Source organism: Esox lucius, chromosome 24, assembly GCF_011004845.1.
Source record: "Esox lucius isolate fEsoLuc1 chromosome 24, fEsoLuc1.pri, whole genome shotgun sequence".
In the NCBI taxonomy this organism is placed as follows: domain Eukaryota; kingdom Metazoa; phylum Chordata; class Actinopteri; order Esociformes; family Esocidae; genus Esox; species Esox lucius.
Window position 1 is genome coordinate 5,830,452 of NC_047592.1, and position 18,644 is coordinate 5,849,095.

At 47.7% G+C, this 18,644-nt stretch overlaps 1 protein-coding gene across 3 annotated transcripts in view; it reads right to left on the bottom strand.

Annotated features, from left to right (window-relative positions):
• Positions 1 to 5,180: 5,180 nt before the first annotated feature.
• lrch4 (leucine-rich repeats and calponin homology (CH) domain containing 4) overlaps positions 5,181 to 18,644 on the bottom strand; it is a 29,549-nt gene continuing 16,085 nt past the window's right edge. The window contains exons 2-18 of one of the 3 annotated variants that reach the window (XM_034290463.1): positions 16,636 to 16,780; positions 15,941 to 16,070; positions 15,630 to 15,735; positions 15,081 to 15,327; positions 14,847 to 14,943; positions 14,180 to 14,300; positions 12,882 to 12,988; positions 12,437 to 12,489; positions 11,273 to 11,425; positions 10,827 to 10,895; positions 10,478 to 10,532; positions 10,163 to 10,241; positions 9,868 to 10,058; positions 9,324 to 9,461; positions 9,139 to 9,216; positions 8,597 to 8,817; positions 6,350 to 8,540 (exon numbers count right to left, since the gene is read on the bottom strand). In XM_034290463.1, the coding sequence (XP_034146354.1) occupies positions 8,599 to 8,817; positions 9,139 to 9,216; positions 9,324 to 9,461; positions 9,868 to 10,058; positions 10,163 to 10,241; positions 10,478 to 10,532; positions 10,827 to 10,895; positions 11,273 to 11,425; positions 12,437 to 12,489; positions 12,882 to 12,988; positions 14,180 to 14,300; positions 14,847 to 14,943; positions 15,081 to 15,327; positions 15,630 to 15,735; positions 15,941 to 16,070; positions 16,636 to 16,780 (1,988 nt within the window). In that variant the 3' untranslated portion in view covers positions 6,350 to 8,540; positions 8,597 to 8,598. Of the gene's footprint in view, positions 5,574 to 6,349; positions 8,541 to 8,571; positions 8,818 to 9,138; positions 9,217 to 9,323; positions 9,462 to 9,867; positions 10,059 to 10,162; positions 10,242 to 10,477; positions 10,533 to 10,826; positions 10,896 to 11,272; positions 11,426 to 12,436; positions 12,490 to 12,881; positions 12,989 to 14,179; positions 14,301 to 14,846; positions 14,944 to 15,080; positions 15,328 to 15,629; positions 15,736 to 15,940; positions 16,071 to 16,635; positions 16,781 to 18,644 lie in introns of those variants that run through there. The other 2 variants (XM_034290466.1, XM_034290464.1) reach the window with 2 other exon arrangements.

Here is an 18,644-nt window from a genome sequence, read left to right on the forward strand (position 1 = left end):
ACCTTTAATGTGACCTATAATGTGAACAATTCAATTGAAAAACATACTGAAATCTTTGAGAGGAAAAAATAAAAAACTCACAATAACCTGGTTGCGTAAGTGTGCACACCCTTAAACTAATACTTTGTTGAAGCACCTTTTGAATTTATTACAGCACTCAGTCTTTTTGGGTAGGAGTCTATTAGCACGGCAAATCTTGATGTGGCAAGATTGCACAGCCCTCTTCAGATCACCCCACAGATGTTCAATTGTATTCAGGTCTGGGCTCTGGCTGGGCCTTTCCAAAACGTTAATCTTCTTCTGGTGAAGCCGTGCTTTTGTGGATTTGGATGTGTGCTTTGGGTCATTGTCATGCTGAAAGGTGAACTTCAGCTTTCTAACGGCGCTTGAAAGTTTTGTGTCAAAATTGCCTGGTATTTGGAACTGTTCCAGCTGAAGAAAAACAGCTCCAAAGCATGATGCTGCCAGCACCATGCTTCACTGTGGGTATGGAGTTCTTTGGGTGATGTGCAGTGTTGTTTTTACGCCAAACATACCTTTTGGAATTATGGCCAAGAAGTTAATCCTTGGTTTCATCAGACCGTAACACATTTTCCCACGTGCTTTTGGGGGACTTGATGTATGTTTTTGCAAACTTCAGTCAGGCTTGGATGTTTTTCTTTGTAAGAAAAGACTTACGTCTTACCACCCTACCTCATAGCCCATTCATATGAAAAATACGGGAGCGCACAGACAGTACTTGCCAGAAATTCCTGCAGTTCCTTTAATGTTGCTGTAGGCCTCTTGGAAGCCTCCCTGACCAGTTTTCTTGTCTTTTCATAAATTTTGGAGGTTCATCCAGTTCTTGGTAATGTCTCTGTTGTGCCATATTTTCTCCACTTGATGATGACTGTTTTCACTGTGTTCCATGGTATATCTAATGCTTTGGAAATCATTTTGTACCCTTCTTCTGACTGATATCATTCAACAATGAGATCCCTCTGATGCTTTGGAAGCTCTCTGCGGACCATGGCTTTTGCTCTGAAACGCATCTAAGAAAATGTCAGGAAAATCCTACTAGAACAGCTGAACTTTATTTGTGATTAATCAGAGTCACTTTAAATGATGGCAGGTGTGTAATGACTTCTATTCAATATGAGTTTGAATGTGATCGGTTAATTCTGAACACAGCCACATCCCCAGTTATAAGATGGTGTGCACACTTATGCAACCAGGTTATTGTAAGGTTTTTATTTTTCATTTTTCCCCACTTGAAGATTTACAATAATGTGACCTATTCACATGATTTCAGTTTGTTTTTCAATTGAATAGTTCACATTATAGGTCACATTATAAGTGTGAAAAAGTTCTGACATGATTTATCTTTGTCTCATTCTTGTACATCACAAAAACCTGGCATTTTAACAGGGTTGTGTAGACTTTTTATACCCACGGTATGTATAGTATATGTCTATGTCAATCTATCTACATACCTACATGTGTATATATAACATACATGTTTATATCTGTTTATTTTAGGGGCTTATTCCTCTTTAAAAAAAGACCATTCATGCTCAAAACACGCCAACATCGGAATAAGTCTACAAACTAATCACAAAAATGTACACGATCAGATGTAAATTAGCTTAATTAGCATACTCATTTAAATCTGTGTAGACTGTAATGTTGATTGATGCGCATTGTGTCAGCTAAATTGCCTTTAAAGAGCTGTAACTAAATCGCAACCACATCTCTATGGAAGCTGTTTATTCATCGTTTCTTCCCTCACTGACACATGTAGTATAATTTATGTATATGTTCCAGCACTTGCAATCAGAGACAAGCAAACTTCGTTTTCTTCTTATTACCGCGGTGGAATAATTACCTGTCATTCAGCCGGAGGCTCTGACGGCGGCGACGAGCGGCTGATAGCGAACCGTATTCCGTATAATAACTCATCCCTGTTGGGGCCTTTTTCGGAATAAGCTGTTTACCTGCATGTCTGATATCTCGCTCACAGTGGATCCCTGAAGAAAACCGAATGTTCTGACCGTCAGTGAATTGGTTCAATTTAGTCTGGACACGGCCTCTGGGCCGGTAACGTGTGGCCTGATATATTAGTTTACATTACCTCATTCGTTATTGATGTGAAGGTATACACCAAATATACATTTGGTCTTGGCACTAGGAGTGAAGTTTTACTCGCAGTGAAAGTGAAGTTGAAGTGCAGTGTGCTTTAGGGCCTGTGGTTTACAAACAAGCATAGCTAGGTTCACTAATCGAGAGCTTGAGGATTGGTAGACAATTTGAACCAGGTGGGATAGCTCAGGAGTGGTTCAAATGCCTGGACAAGTGGGGAGGTTTGAAAACCGCTGCTTTAAGGATGGTATTTGAAACTCTAAACGGCTCCACTATAGTAGTATATTCATCCCCTACCCTGCATACTATATCAGTGTTTTCATCCCCTACCCTGCATACTATATCAGTGTTTTCATCCCCTACCCTGCATACTATATCAGTGTTTTCATACCCTACCCTGCATACTATATCAGTGTTTTCATACCCTACCCTGCATACTATATCAGTGTTTTCATACCCTACCCTGCATACTATATCAGTGTTTTCATACCCTACCCTGCATACTATGGCGGTATGTTCATACTCTACCATGCATATTATAGCGCAGGGGTATTCAAATCTTACCCTACAAGGGCCGGAGCCTGCTGGTTTTCTGTTCTACCTCATCGTTAATTGGACCCACCTGGTGTCTTAAGTCTGAATAAGACCTTGATTAGAGAGTTGCAACGAAAAAATGGAGTAGAAAAGGCTTCAAGGGCCAGATTTGAATACTCTTGCTATAGCGGTATATTCATCCCCTACCCTGCATACTATGTTAGTATATTCATCCCCTACCCTGCATACTATGTTAGTATATTCATCCCCTACCCTGCATACTATGTTAGTATATTCCTACCCTACCCTGCATACTATGTTAGTATATTCATCCCCTACCCTGCATACTATGTTAGTATATTCCTACCCTACCCTGCATACTATGTTAGTATATTCATCCCCTACCCTGCATACTATGTTAGTATATTCCTACCCTACCCTGCATACTATGTTAGTATATTCATCCCCTACCCTGCATACTATGTTAGTATATTCATCCCCTACCCTGCATACTATGATAGTATATTCATCCCCTACCCTGCATACTATGATAGTATATTCATCCCCTACCCTGCATACTATGATAGTATATTCATCCCCTACCCTGCATACTAACATAGTATGCAGGGTAGGGTAGGAATATACTAACATAGTATGCAGGGTAGGGTAGGAATATACTATGTTAGTATATTCCTACCCTACCCTGCATACTATGTTAGTATATTCATCCCCTACCCTGCATACTATGATAGTATATTCATCCCCTACCCTGCATACTATGTTAGTATATTCATCCCCTACCCTGCATACTATAGTGGTATATTCATCCCCTACCCTGCATACTATGTTAGTATATTCCTACCCTACCCTGCATACTATTGTGGTATATTCATACCCTACCCTGCATACTATGTTAGTATATTCATCCCCTACCCTGCATACTATGTTAGTATATTCCTACCCTACCCTGCATACTATTGTGGTATATTCATACCCTACCCTGCATACTATGTCAGTATATTCATCCCCTACCCTGCATACTAGGTTAGTATATTCATCCCCTACCCTGCATACTATGTTAGTATATTCATCCCCTACACTGCAAACTAGGTTAGTATATTCATCCCCTACCCTGCATACTAGGTTAGTATATTCATCCCCTACCCTGCATACTAGGTTAGTATATTCATACACTACCCTGCATACTAGGTTAGTATATTCATACACTACCCTGCATACTAGGTTAGTATATTCATCCCCTACCCTGCATACTAGGTTAGTATATTCATACCCTACCCTGCCTACTATGTTAGTATATTCCTACCCTGGATCCAAAATGCCTCAGTATTCCCTTGGTTTCATAATGTCATGCACAAATAATGTTGTCCGGGCCATTTTAGGATCTTTTTTTGGAATAGGCTTTAACATATTGTAAATTATTCAGATCAGTGTTCAACGGCAAACCAAAGATACCTATGTGGATACCGTAGTATTTTTCCATTTCATCAACAGTTTTCTAGAATAAATGGTGCATTACTTGAACAAAGTGCTCCATTGACAATACCTTTGGCCACGACTATACAGGTGCTAGAGCACTTGCGCCACAGTGCAAGAATTAACAGAAAAGCACAGTTTAAATGCTCATCTACTGTACATTATATTCTGAACTCTTTGTCGTTCCTGCTTCGATGTCAGGCTCCGGACGGTCTATATATGTCGCTCTTTGAATGAAGTAGCTAGAGGAAATATTTGTACGTCTACGCGCTTAGTACGGAAATTCCAGACGGATGATTTAAGAAACAGTTTTGTCACTTCGTTTCCCCTCATGACCAGCGGTCACACGGCAAGCGCCTGGCACGGTGGGACGGGTTCCCCAATGACCCTCCTCTCCGTCCTCTACCGTCAGCCAAACCCAGGCTTCCTCAATGAACGTTAAATATTTTTGTACTTATGCACTGTGGAATCGCCAAAGCCGATTTGAATGGAGGTCCTGCCACTGTTCATAAGACCGGATTCCCTCTCTACCGAGGCGCGATATACATTTTGTTAATAATATATTAGTTCACGGCATCTGTTATAGATGATAAATGTCATGCGGACACTGTTCCCTGTGGGGCTACAGCCCTCGACAGGGTCTTATCTGCTTTTAATTTATCACTGCTGGTTCAGGAGTGTGTGGGTGTTGTTGAAAAACGTGCATGTGTGAGAATGTGTGTGTGTGTTATCAGAGGGAAAGTGATGTCTACTGAGCAGTCCTGCCATTGAGAGCATGATAGAGCAATTAGTGTAGATTTTCAATTAGTCTCTGCTTGTAATTGGTTCATAATTCAAGAGAGAGATTATTCATACGAGGCAGACATCATGTTTAATCCTTCTCAGATGTTTTCTGACAGCGTTTTTTTTATTGCTTATGGAAAGGTAATGTGGTGAATATTGAACATAAATAGCATAAAAATAAACATCTGCCGTGTGGAAATCGGGCCCAGAGTTTTCTGCAATCTTGAAAGCAAAACTACACAAACGGAGAATACAAGTGTAACTTCAAATGTTTATTTGACTCACTGTAAACCAGAACAACATTGTGACAGTTCAGTAGTCTTACGAGTAGATTGTACTTTTTTTTTTTTTCCCTGTCTTCATGCCAGGAGAGAGTAAGGATCGGTAGATCTTACGAAGTGGACGTGTAGGCGGGATTTTTACACTGGTGAAGACCGAATCATCACGTCCACAACAGCCGTTCTGTCATGACATCATCACAGGGTGCTGGTAAGACTCTGGGCAGGTTCGGTTGGGGCGGTGGACTCCGGGCGCGAGGCACGTCGGGACCCCGACGCGGGGATGTCCAGCAGGGCTTGGGCGGTCTGGGCGACCCGAGAGAGACCCTCGCCGTCCAGGACCAGCTGGGAGGGACACAGGGTGTCCTGTGGTGCGGGGGAGGGGGTCAGAGGTTACACACACACACAACTTGGCCAATCGCGTCCATCACAGTCACACAACCACATTCAGTTAGAGAAAACGACCCACTGTATGCCCATGTCCACTGCAGGACCTAGTGAAGACCCCGACTAGTGGTCCAGTGCTCCGGTTTGATGGGTGGGGAATTAACTTTAGAATCAATGGAAAGGTATAAAATGTACAAACAATGCTTTCCCCTCTCATTCTTCTCACAACATCAGATTGACTTTATCAGATGGCTTTCTAACTGGCACAATGGCGGACAATGTGGCAGTGGAGCCCTAAATGGCCAGTTCCGTGTAAAGAAACCCCCACAGTAACTGCAGTTAAACGGATCCCTCTATTCATCTCTACGGCCTTAACAGACACCAATTGCATGCTTTGCCTAAACAATAAATTTGTTCCTCCCAGACAGTCGTCCCAGACAGTCGTTCAGGGCCCCAGCGGGGAGAGTCTTGAGAGCCTGTAGGTGTCCCACACCCCCTATGCTGACTACTGGCCCAAACCCCCCCCCAGCATGCAGTGGGGTCGCGTCATTACCTGTCCTGAGCGAGCTGCTGCACAAACTCACCTTCTCCACCAGAGGGCAGCACAACCAGTAGACCTGGTTCAGACAGGACAGAGCAGATGAAAGCGCAGGGCAGAATGCCAGTCGAAGCTGCTCCCAGGAGGAGTACGACAAACATTGAATGGCTTTTCAGCGGCGGAAGCAGTCAACATAAAAGCAGGGACACTTACTGGACGCGGTCAGAAAAGTTCATCTTTTAATCATTTCTTTATAGCAGAAAAACGTAAATACATGGATATTATATAAATATTTCAAAATACAGTTGTATTTCTGTTCTGTCTAAGTATATAACTCAGCATGGCGGCTTTTCCACAGTTTGTTTTAATAAAACACACACTTTGGTTTAAGAAACACCATGGCAATGTCTGTTTCAACCACAGGGTTTTGATGTAACAGACCGTGGGAGGTGTTCATTTGGGCTCATCCCTTCTGGACACAGGCCAACCTACTGTTGCATGGCACTGCTTGTTTGAACCACTCCCTGTGCAAGCAGAGTACGCATTATCAATTTGCAGACATTATCATTGACCGCAGTATTAAAATAACACCTCTGTATGATGGGCTGTGTGTGTGTGTGTAAATTGATTTCTTACAGGGTGCTTAGTGAACGATGACACCACATTAAGCCCGGGGAAAGCAGAGGCCTCAAAATGCGCCAGGACTCGGCTTCGCATGGGGCGACGGCTGTAACAGGGGGATGCAACGAGGCCGATGGGAAATGTAGTGACTGAACTGTGAGATGCCACGCCTAAGACAAGCATCTAACCAATGCACAAGCTAACCCCGATCGTTATGTAAAGGGTTACTGGTGCAAGCTTTGATGTAGCAGTAATATTGAATGACTAAGAGCCGTAATGAGACGGTCGATCGGGAACTTAATCAACCCAGGTGATTTCAGAAAAGATAAAAACCAGGAGGCCGCGTCTCTCCCCGTGCGGCAACTAACAAAACAAAAGAAAAAGACAACATGTAAATCTTAAAAGAAATAAATAAAAGACAATAATTTAATTAGTTGTTGACATTTATACAAACACTGACAACGTTAAGCCGGTCTAAAGCAAACGTACAACAGCAAAAAAAGAAGCCACAGTATATCCACACATGCACAAGTTATTCTGTACCGTCGTTTTACTTACACACACACGATAGCATTCATTGCTAAGTAGTGTGTAACAACACTCCCCCCTGCTGGCCACAGTCAGACGTAGCAGACAGTGAAAAATTGTTGGTTAGTAGCGTGTGGTCTTTTGGAGTCATAGGAGGCACTAGTGATTTGTCCCATTCGCCCAAAGTTGGCTTCCGTGAGAAAACGTCTTAACCATTTGTGCAAATGTTTGTCATAAGAGACAGAAAATGTAGTATTTCATTATTCCTTTCCCATCGCATCAAGGGTTTCGATCAGTGTCCGCGGTTCTAAACCAGGTCTCCCCACAGCAGAAGCCGATGCTGGAATGGGAACATTTGGGTTTGGGTCAGGCAGAGTGTCAGGGGAATCCAGGCCCGTCTGGGTCAGGCAGAGTGTCAGGGGAGTCCAGGCCTGTCTGGGTCAGGCGGGGCGCCAGGGGAGTCCAGGCCCATCTGGGTCTGGGTCAGGCGGGGCGTCAGGGGAGTCCAGGCCCGTCTGGGTCAGGCGGGGCGCCAGGGGAGTCCAGGCCCATCTGGGTCTGGGTCAGGCGGGGCGTCAGGGGAGTCCAGGCCCGTCTGGGTCAGGCGGGGCGCCAGGGGAGTCCAGGCCCGTCTGGGTCAGGCGGGGCGCCAGGGGAGTCCAGGCCCATCTGGGTCTGGGTCAGGCGGGGCGTCAGGGGAGTCCAAGCCCGTCTGGGTCAGGCTGGGTGTCAGGGGAATCCAGGCCCGTCTGGGTCAGGCAGAGTGTCAGGGGAGTCCAGGCCTGTCTGGGTCAGGCGGGGCGCCAGGGGAGTCCAGGCCCATCTGGGTCTGGGTCAGGCGGGGCGTCAGGGGAGTCCAAGCCCGTCTGGGTCAGGCTGGGTGTCAGGGGAGTCCAGGCCTGTCTGGGTCAGGCTGGGTGTCAGGGGCACTAATCTAAGGCAGTGGTGTCGGGAAGACCTCCAGAATAGCCATCGTCATGGTGCTGCAGGGAGCAGCGGACTGTCCTTCCTGTGTTCAGAGCCTCTTTCCTTCACCCTGCATACAACACGTCAGAGCAGCTGTGTGCGCGTTTGTATGTGCACGTGGGTGTGCGTGCGCATGCACAACAAAAGTCTGTTTTGCACATTTGCATGTGTTTCTTGGGGGGGGAATCACGGTGGATCATCTTGATCCGGGCTTCCTCTATGTTGGCATTTAATAATCAAATTCACATCGGCGTCAGTACAGTGCTTACACACACACACACACACACACACACACACACACACACACACACACACACACACACACACACACACACACACACACACACACTTCTAAGTGACGAGGTGCCAATAGAGCATGTAGAGGAGACTCATGGACAGGCAGTAGAAGACCAGGAAGCCCCCTGAGAGCAGTGAGGGACGTGGGGTGAGGGGGGTGACGCCCTGCCCCTGGGCCTCCCCCTCTACCTCACATTTCACGAGGGCCGTCACACAGCGCAGTACAGCAGGCAGCTGACAGAGAGACACGTCAGAGGACACACACATCTCCGTCTGAGAGAGAGAGAGAGGGGGGGGGGGGGGGGGGGGACAATAAGGGAAAGACGAGGGCAGCGAAGAAGGAATAAAGAGGAGAGACAAAAGAAGCAGCAAACATTGAGAAAGATGAACAGAAGCGATGGAAAGATGGCAGAAAACGATTAGAGGTGCAAACGGAATTAGCTTCAGGACAACACAATGGCGAGTAGCTAACGGAAACTGTCTGCTTACTGGATCGTCTCAGAGCTGCAGAGAAAATCCCTACCTATAGAAGTGATCAGATGAACAGCAAGAGTGTAGAAAAAGGGATATGTAAAAAGGGGAGCGAGTTCTTACCTCAGGGACCCCGAGCCTTCGACAAGCAGCAATGAAGTTTTCCACATTGAGACGACACTTGGCAGTACTCAGCTTTGGCTTAAGGGGCAGAGAGATTGAATGTTTCTTTTCACTATAACACAAATCAATCCTATATCCATATATATTCTGAATTTAAGCGGATTCTGTTAAGAACTGTGGCTCACCACTGCGGGGGAGGGTATATGGATGATGGACACGGCGCGAGGCCGCACGTGATTGGCCAGCTGGCAAAGGACCGTGCCATTGGACAATGCCTCGCCTAGATCTTCAGGCAGGGTGACCTTTAACTTTGACTCCAGAGTCTGACAAAGAAAGAGTTTCAATATTCAGATGTGACTTTAAATGTACATACTTCACAATGACATTCGTCTGTGTACTGTTTGCTCAGTTTTGTCCCCATTCTGTTAATTTCTCTTGTCAATTGTTGTATTCAATATTATTTCTCTAATTTCCCCCCAAAGAAATTCATGCCAATAAATCACAATTGAAAGCGAGGCAGGGAGATGTAGATGAAGGAGGAACGAGGGAAAGAGAGAAATTAAAAAAGTTGAGAGAAAGAAAGAGTAGAAAAAAAACAGATGATTTCTCCCTAAGAGTCGGAGACCAGTGAAGAGAGACCAGTGAAGATCTCCATCCTCATCCTCCCCTCTGACCTCCCCCTTCCACAGGGTTTCGGGGAGGAGGCGGGGAGGTTCCACTGATCCTTACCTTGCGGAGCTGTAGGACCTCCGGTCTCTCCTCTCTCCTCATTGAGGAGCGTCCCGCATCCACCAGGCTCTGCGTGGATCCGGAGGTAACCTCACTCCTGACGCTGCAGCGAGAGGAGGTGCGGAACAGGAAGCTGTTGGGCTTCTGCGACTGGCCCGGAGGGGAGGACGCCTTCGGAGACGACGGAATGTCTGAAACACACACAGCGCTGCGTGACACCAGGGGTGGACGGGTCCGGAGAACCGCTCCGTGTGTGTGTGTGTGTGTGTGTGTGTGTGTGTGTGTGTGTGTGTACCTGATCGGCTAACAGAGCGCTGAACAAGCGGCGTTACAGATGACGACCCCTGGTATAACGTGCACATCTGATCAGCACTCTGTCGAAGGGAGAGAGAGGAATATGACGTGACTGGAGCCTGGGTCTGAGCCCGTACAGCCGTGTGAGAGACATCAACACCTCACCACTGTTCAGGACTAGAATTATCATCAAGACAAAAAGGAGGAGTCATTGAAGACGGAGGGAACAGTACACCCTGGTGAAAGTGTGCAGACGGAGGGAACAGTACACCCTGGTGAAAGTGTGCAGACGGAGGGAATAGTCTGAGAGACTGACCGCACATCGCTGTCTGAGCCCGTTCTGGGAGTGGCTGTTGTCTGGAGATCCGCCACTAGGAGGAGACAGAAAGCACATTAAGAAAATAACCGATACTCGTCTGCTACCGATTACGTTTCCGGGGGCCTATGCCTGCCCCAGCTAAAGGGCCTGTGTTGCTGTGCTATTCTAAAGGAGATTACCAAGTAAGACAGTCGCTGAATGGTCCGTACCTGGAGGGTCCCGTTCACTGACTTCACCACGGCCGTAAAAACATGGATACATTGACACGACGCATCAGTTCAGAGAAGTGTCTTTTCAACCCCCCCCCCCCCCCCCGTGTTTTTATGCAAGATGTCAGGTCTCTTACCTCAAGCTACTTCCTGTCTGTGACGGTGTCGGCACGTGACTTCCTGTTTTGGGCGCTGTCTTCTGTAAACTGGAAGAAGAGGTTTAGAAATCTGATGTAAAGGCAGGGTCAGTTGTTTCCAGAGACAGGCCACTTCAATGGCTACAACTGTGTTCCAACTGCCATGTGTTAAATCGTTCCAAGTGAAATCGAGTAACACATCTAAAACAACCATTAGACCTCCACCATCATTAACTGTGAAGAGCAGCAGGTTCTACATAGAAAAGGTGGTACCAATCACCATAAGCGGTTTCATTGGAGGGGATATTTTTTAGTCATTTCCAAGAAACCCAGTTTGTGTTAAATCAACACTTAGAGGAGTATAGGGGCATGTTTGTTGTGAAAATAATGATAAATCTCTTTCCTTCCTAAACACTAGATTTCTACCACTAAGATCCCCATCTCACCCGTTGTCTCTGACCCGGGTGTCTCTGTGTTGCTGCTGGGCTCTTTCCCTCTCCTGCCAGATGAGCAGGGTTCCCGGTCTCCTCCTCTCCTCCAGAGTGGGACTGGATGGAGACAGAGGCCTGGATCCACTGCCTCCGACCTCCACAGTCATACTGCGCCAGGGGAAGGAGGGAGAGACGGAGACCAAGAGAAACGAACAAATAAAAAGGAAGGAAGACAGAGAGAGTTAGTAAGAAAGTGGATATTTAAAGCACAGAAGGCCCTGTTTGTGGAATCGAGGGTGTTTAGAGTTACAACATCTAGAAGTCAAGCAGTCTGTGTAGTCAAGAAACACTGCCGTCATGTTCTGCTTGTGGATCAACACGCGTCTGTTCCAAACCGCTACGTAATGTTGCCACCAGCTTTCAGGACTTGGTTCTGGTTCCCACAACACGAAGGGCTTGTTTACGCTGCGCTTCGTTTTCCCGAGACGCACCCGAAGAAGACTCGAGACGCTGGATGATGTTGTGTAAACTCGCGGATGTCGACAGCTCCAGACACCACCTTCCGAAGTAGCAATGTTACGTCTCCAGTCCGGCATGTTACGTCTCAAACACGCCGGCGTCAATTATAACGCTATGGAAATGATTACGCAAACTCAGAAAAGCTTATCTAGCGTTTTATTCTTGTAAGGTAAACAAGCCCTGAGACACAGGAGCAGTCAGTCCTGTTCGCCCCCAAACCAACCCAACACGTTCAACACTCTTACTGACCATTCATTGTAGAATGAAAAAAATTATAATCACACATTCCCAGTGTGCGCGCGCACGCACGCACGCACAGCTGGTCGGTCCTGCCGGTCAGTGACATTGTGCAAGTAGTGTGCACGGACGTCTGTTTGCTTTTCCCAGCTCCTCAAACAGTCGCTAAGAGGGCGACCTTGTAAAACACGGCGGACAGATGAGAACAGAGTGTGATGGAAGACAAACAGTGTGAAACAGTGGCTGCCTGTTTGGGGAGGCCTGCTGAACCCACAGTGGAACGGCCACAGGAGCACAGAGTTGGAAACAGATTGGCAGAGACACACAAACACTGACAGCCTTCCAGGCACTCGGCGGAGAGTCTACATTCCTTGTGCACGGTACTGTGTCAATGTTGTGTGTGTGTGTGTGTGTGTGTCTCACCTTCTTAAAGAAGAGTCCTGTGTTTGGGGGGGAGGTGAAGATTTTTCGGCCTTCTGGGAAAAACATGTCACAGTTAGATGCACATCCAGCCGTCATAACATGTTCATAACGTGTTCATAACATGTTCATAACGTGTTCATAACATGTTCATAACATGTTCATAACATGTTCATAACATGTTCATAACATGTTCATAACATGTTCATAACATGTTCATAACATGTTCATAACATGTTCATAACACACACGTTGACATCAACACAGTATTGACAAGCATTTGGAAGCCTTCATCACAGGCGGACACGCCACCATCCCATCCCTGCTGTGGAGTTGCCGTGGCGATGCGAGGCCATGATTGGACACCGGACTTCACAAAGTTGGTGGGTGGGGTGGGGGGGGATATTTGGGCAGGAAAGATAAGGGGGGAAAAAAGTGTCCTCCCGACCTGTGGGGGAGCTGTGAGGGGAGGAGTGGGAGGATTCGTCAGGCGCTTTTCTTCCTCCCCGGTGACCCTGCTATCAATGAAATCCAGCCGCTCAGCCTCGCCATTCACTGAAAAACAAAGAGTGAGAGGGAGGGCCGTGGGGGAGGAGGGGGCAGAGAGAGCACGGGGGAGGAGGGGGCGGAGGGAGGGACAGCGGGGGAGGAGGACGGGGAAGAGGAAGAAAGATATTACAGACAGTGAAATAACATTGGCGAGGACTTGATTTAAGGCAGAGAGGAAGACATGAACATGATTTCAGATATCGGATCGCCATAGAATCCTGTTGTGTCACAGTAAGCATGTCCCTTTCCTGAGCGGGCTAACGTTTTATTTGTCATGTTTTGGTGGGTCACTCAGTGCTGCGCATCTTTATTTAGGCCATAGAAGAGAACGAGGCAACCCGACCAGTCTGGAAAAAACAACTCCTACCAGTGACGTTCATCAATGTATTGTTATTTATTATCACCATCTGATTTGGCCCGTTTGCCTTATTTTAGTGCTGGTTTCCTAATCACAGTGGAGAATCTCCATCAAAGAGGCTTTTTATAACGAGGAGTGGGCTAAATCAGTGTCTGAGAATGCAGCCCATCATGTTGGATGGTGTTAGGGGGATTATAGCTCTGCTGGAACAAAAGCCTGCTCACCATTTAAAAGGACCAGGCTGACTTAACCAGTGCAGTGGTGTGTGATGGTTTAAAGGACTAGTTCACTGGTTTAACCAGTGCAGTGGTGTGTGATGGTTTAAAGGACTAGTTCACTGGTTTAACCAGTGCAGTGGTGTGTGATGGTTTAAAGGACTAGTTCACTGGTTTAACCAGTGCAGTGGTGTGTGATGGTTTAAAGGACTAGTTCACTGGTTTAACCAGTGCAGTGGTGTGTGATGGTTTAAAGGACTAGTTCACTGGTTTAACCAGTGCAGTGGTGTGTGAGGGTTTAAAGGACTAGTTCATAAGTTTACCATGTGATATTAGATGGTTCCTGACCCTAAAGGTAGTCTTCAGACCAGGATTTCCCCAGGGTTTTAGTTTTCCAAATAAACAGAAATCTGCTGTAATAAACCCCAATTTTACCATGAAAATAACTTCACTTCTGCGTTTAGCTAGCGATAAAGATGAAGTCTGGAAATGCAGTTGAAATGAAACAACAGTGGAACACAGTTTCTCTGGGCTCACTGACGACATGGAGAGTGAAGAACCAGCCAACATCACCAGGTATAATGTAAGCACCATCAGGATGATCAACCCCAGCCTGCTCCTCACCTGTGGTTGAGGTCTTTGTGAGGGGAGAGCTCTCCACCTCCTCCTCCTCCTCAGTCAGGTTCCTCTGGTCCCGGGTCATCTCCGCCATGCGGAGGGAACGCTCTGAGAAGTCATCCGCAGACTAGACACAGAAAGGAGAGAAACACTGAGACACGTGACCTCCTGGAAGGTTGAAAACTCCTTGAAAATCTCCACGACCCAAAGCCGTGTCCGCCGGTAGTCCTCGAGGGCCACGCCCGCCAGAGCTAGCGGGGCCGACGCCCGCCAGAGCTAGCGGGGCCGACGCCCGCCAGAGCTAGCGGGGCCGACGCCCGCCAGAGCTAGCGGGGCCGAGCTAGCTGTGTTGCTGTGCTATTCTAAAGGGGATTAGCTGTCACTGAATGGTCCGTACCTGGAGTATCCTGTTCATATGACAAAAACTGGAAACTTGAAACCACTTCTTTAGGGCAACTTTTACAATGGGTGTGGTGGGATAATTGTTCTGGCAGAAAGCTACAGGACTGACACACACACACACAGACAGGCAGAGACAGAGACATACAGAGAGACAGGCCATCTTCCCCTTGCAGTGCCAGGATCGCGGGTTTGACTCCCGGGACCACATGTATGTAGGAACCTTCATGCACACGACCGGGTTGGTTTGAATGGGAGCGTCCGGTCTCCTCACCTCGTTGCCGGACCACCTCTTGCTGCCGCTGTCTACACTGTTGAAGCCCGAGTCCAAACCTCCATACTGGCCAGGGAAAAGCTCCTGGTCGGACAGACTGCCGGAGACATGAGGAGCACACATCATTACACACACACACACACAAATGTCCTATAATGCAATTAATTGGGGAGAGGTCCCAGAGAAAATACGACCTCCCTCCCTTCCATTGCCCCCCCTCCCCCACCCTCTCACCAGCTGTTAAACCCGGTGGGTCTCAGGGCTTTCTCAATCTCGTCACGGCTCCTCTTGCAGGCCTCCATGTTGAGGAACTTGAAGATGTGGTACTTCCCCTTGGAGCAGACCTGGGCGGGCGGGTGCAGCAGGGGGTTGTCGTCCAGGACAATGGTCTGGAGCTGGCGCAGGTGGCGGTAGCACACGGGGACGCGGGAGATGTGATTGCAGGACGCGTCCAGCCGGACCAGGGGCAGCTCTGAGAGCTCTGAGAGGAGGAGGGGGGCAATGGAAGGGAGGTTTGTCGTATTTTCTCTGGGACCTCTACTCTCCCCAATTAATTGCATTATAGGACATTTGTGTGTGTGTGTGTGTGTGTGTGTGTGTGTGTGTGGGGTGCATTGTGATTACGGTTACATCCTCAGGGGAGATTATAAAACACACGTTAGACCTCATAAAGTAATCAGTGTAACGGGGTGTGTGTGTGTGTGTGTGTGTGTGTGTGTTAGACTGGGCACTGACACACAGAGTTGGGGTGTGTTCAGGGGTCAAGGGTCAGGCGTGTCTCACCTTCAGGCAGCGTGATCAGCTGGTTACGCCTCAGGTTCAGGTCCCTCAGAGACTCCAGCTGGCCCAGCTCCACAGGCAGGCACCGCAGGTCATTACAGCTCACATCCTACCACAGGAAAACAGCTTAGAGACACTCCAGGCAACCCAAGGAACACGAGGAGAGGGGGGGGGGGCTAGATAGGGGGAGCAGGGGTGAGAGAGAAAACGACTGAGGGGAGATAAAGATACAGATGTGTCAAATGAGAAGCAGTACAAGGGCGGAACAGCCGTTTGGCTGAGCGGAGATCAGGGTTACCTGGGTAACTACCTACCAGCTGTCGGAGGTGTGTGAGGCTGTGTATGGAGGCCGGCAGGCTGGACAGCTTGTTGTTGCTGACAATCAGGACTCTCAAGAGGGGGAGCTGACACACAGAGGGAGGCAGGCTGGAGAGGAGGTTCCGACTGCAAGGACACAGTGATACAGTCAAACGATAGGAGACCGGAGGCTGTGTGGTGTTACCTAATGTTGAGGTAGGTGACTGAGGCTGTGTGGTGTTACCTAATGTTGAGGTATGTGACTGAGGCTGTGTGGTGTTACCTAATGTTGCGGTAGGTGACTGAGGCTGTGTGGTGTTACCTAATGTTGAGGTAGGTGACTGAGGCTGTGTGGTGTTACATAATGTTGAGGTAGGTGACTGAGGCTGTGTGGTGTTACCTAATGTTGAGGTAGGTGACTGAGGCTGTGTGGTGTTACATAATGTTGCGGTAGGTGACTGAGGCTGTGTGGTGTTACCTAATGTTGAGGTAGGTGACTGAGGCTGTGTGGTGTTACATAATGTTGCAGTAGGTAACTGAGGCTGTGTGGTGTTACCTAATGTTGAGGTAGGTGACTGAGGCTGTGTGATGTTACCTAATGTTGTGGTAGGTGATTGAGGCTGTGTGATTTTACACAATGTTGAGGTAGGTGATTGAGGCTGTGTGATTTTACACAATGTTGAGGTAGGTGATAGAGGCTGTGTGTTTATACCTAATATTGAGGTAGGTGAGGGCCTGTAGCTGACAGAGGCTGGAGGTGAGGGAGCGAACACAGTTATGGTACAGGCTGAGCGTCTCCAAGGAGATGAACTGGCACAGCTCCTCTGGCAGCTCACCCAGGCGGTTCTTAGCCAGGTCTGAAACAAAGACGACCAATCACAGTCAACAATACAGAGATGACATTCACGAAAAGACCAATCGTAGTCGACGATACTGAGATTGACATTCCCAAATGGCCAATCGCATGACAGTGATATAGCCTACTAAACAAAAAGGGAAAGGTCAGTTAACTATGGCGGAATTGGACAAAGAAAACCCCTCACCCCTAATATAGCCACGAGAAAGAAAAAGAACCAATCACACTCAAGGATGCTGACGAGAGACAAAAGTGACCTATTACACGCAGCAGACTAGCAACCAGACACACACGCAGATCTATAGTACAGTAATCAAGCCATTATTCACTTCCATTTTCACTGGAGCAGAAAGGCAGTCAGCCAGCCAGCCGGTTTGTCAGACACCTGGGGGACCTACTCACAGACAGACTCACAGAAGACTGAAACAGTCACACTGACGCTGCATTTCTGGGCATGGCCAGCAGTCCTACTCCCGGTTGCAGCCGGTCCGTCTCCTCGGCAGGCAGAGGAAAAAAAACAACCCCCTCTAAAACGTTGGCCAGAAATGAACAAAGAGCTTGAAGTAACACAGATTCCACGGATGGATGTTGGCAGACAGGACTCGGCCAGGGCCATTTGTGTGCATGTTTGACCACAGACACAAGCTGGGCTGTTCCAAATATAGACCCTGTTGTCTGATTCCTGGTGAAGTGGGATTTACAGATGCTGAAACTCGCAGGATGATGAACGGATGAATGAACGGATGAACTGTCAGGTTTTTCAGTCAATCTCTTTCAGTCGGTCGGTCGCTCTCTCTCAGACGGCCAGTCGGTCGGTCGGTCGCTCTCTCTCAGGCGGCCGGTCGCTCTCAGCCAGTTGGTTGGTCTCCTAGTCAGCCGTTTTTCATAATTCAACTGAAATGTATTGTTATTCAGTTCCTTAGTAATTCACATTGTGCTCAAGCATCCTGTACGTGTGTGTGTTGGTTACTAATCTCTCATCAAGGATGGGCCTTCTCTCAGAGAGGCTGTGTGTCTCTCTCTTTCCCCCAGCTCTCATCAAGGTCCTCTTTCCTTTTCTCTGTCTCTCTCTCTCTCCGATTTTAGCCTCTCTTCCCCGCTCCCCTTCCTGTGGCCTGCCTGGTAATGACAGTGGGAGGACCAGCCTGGCAGCGTGTTCTCCAGCCACACTGAGGGCGCCCTGGAGAGACCCTGTAATTAGCGTCTCCTCTCCAGAAATATCTCCTTGAACCCCGCAGCACCCCAGGGTGAGTTGGCTGAGTACACTCGGCTCGTTTAACCCGTCGACTTGGAGTTGAGGAATGAACAACGTTTGAGGGACTTTCTACCAACAGCACTGAATCAACGACAGCATTAGAACGACATCAATTAAAAAACCCTAACTGGTCTTCTGTTTGTCCAGCGAAGAGTTTCCAAAGGATCTGCTGTTGTTGACTTATTGTTGATGCCAGCAACTCCCGGTTGTGTGTGTGTGTGTGTAAGAGACAGAAAGAGCAACAGAGACCAGCATGCACAGAGAAACATGGGCCTCAGTTACACCCACCAGCTCTCATCCTTGACGGTATGAAACAGGAAAGCACGTGGGACCATATAGTAGGTCAGGACTGTCATGGCTTCAGTTAAAACGGGTTTCGTTTTGCTCACCAACTGAAAATAATCTGCTTTAGGAGTAGCACAGTGGAGATGTGTCTTTGGTTTCCTTCAGAAGCTTCCAGAGCGGAGAGGGCAGTACCCGGCCGTGAATCTGTCAGAGCAATGTCAGTGGAGTGTTCCTTTGTACACAGAAGATCATACAAAACGATCGCCTACGGGCCATCACTGTTGCATTTAAAACAAACTTCCTTCAGATCAAGGTTTTTTGCAAC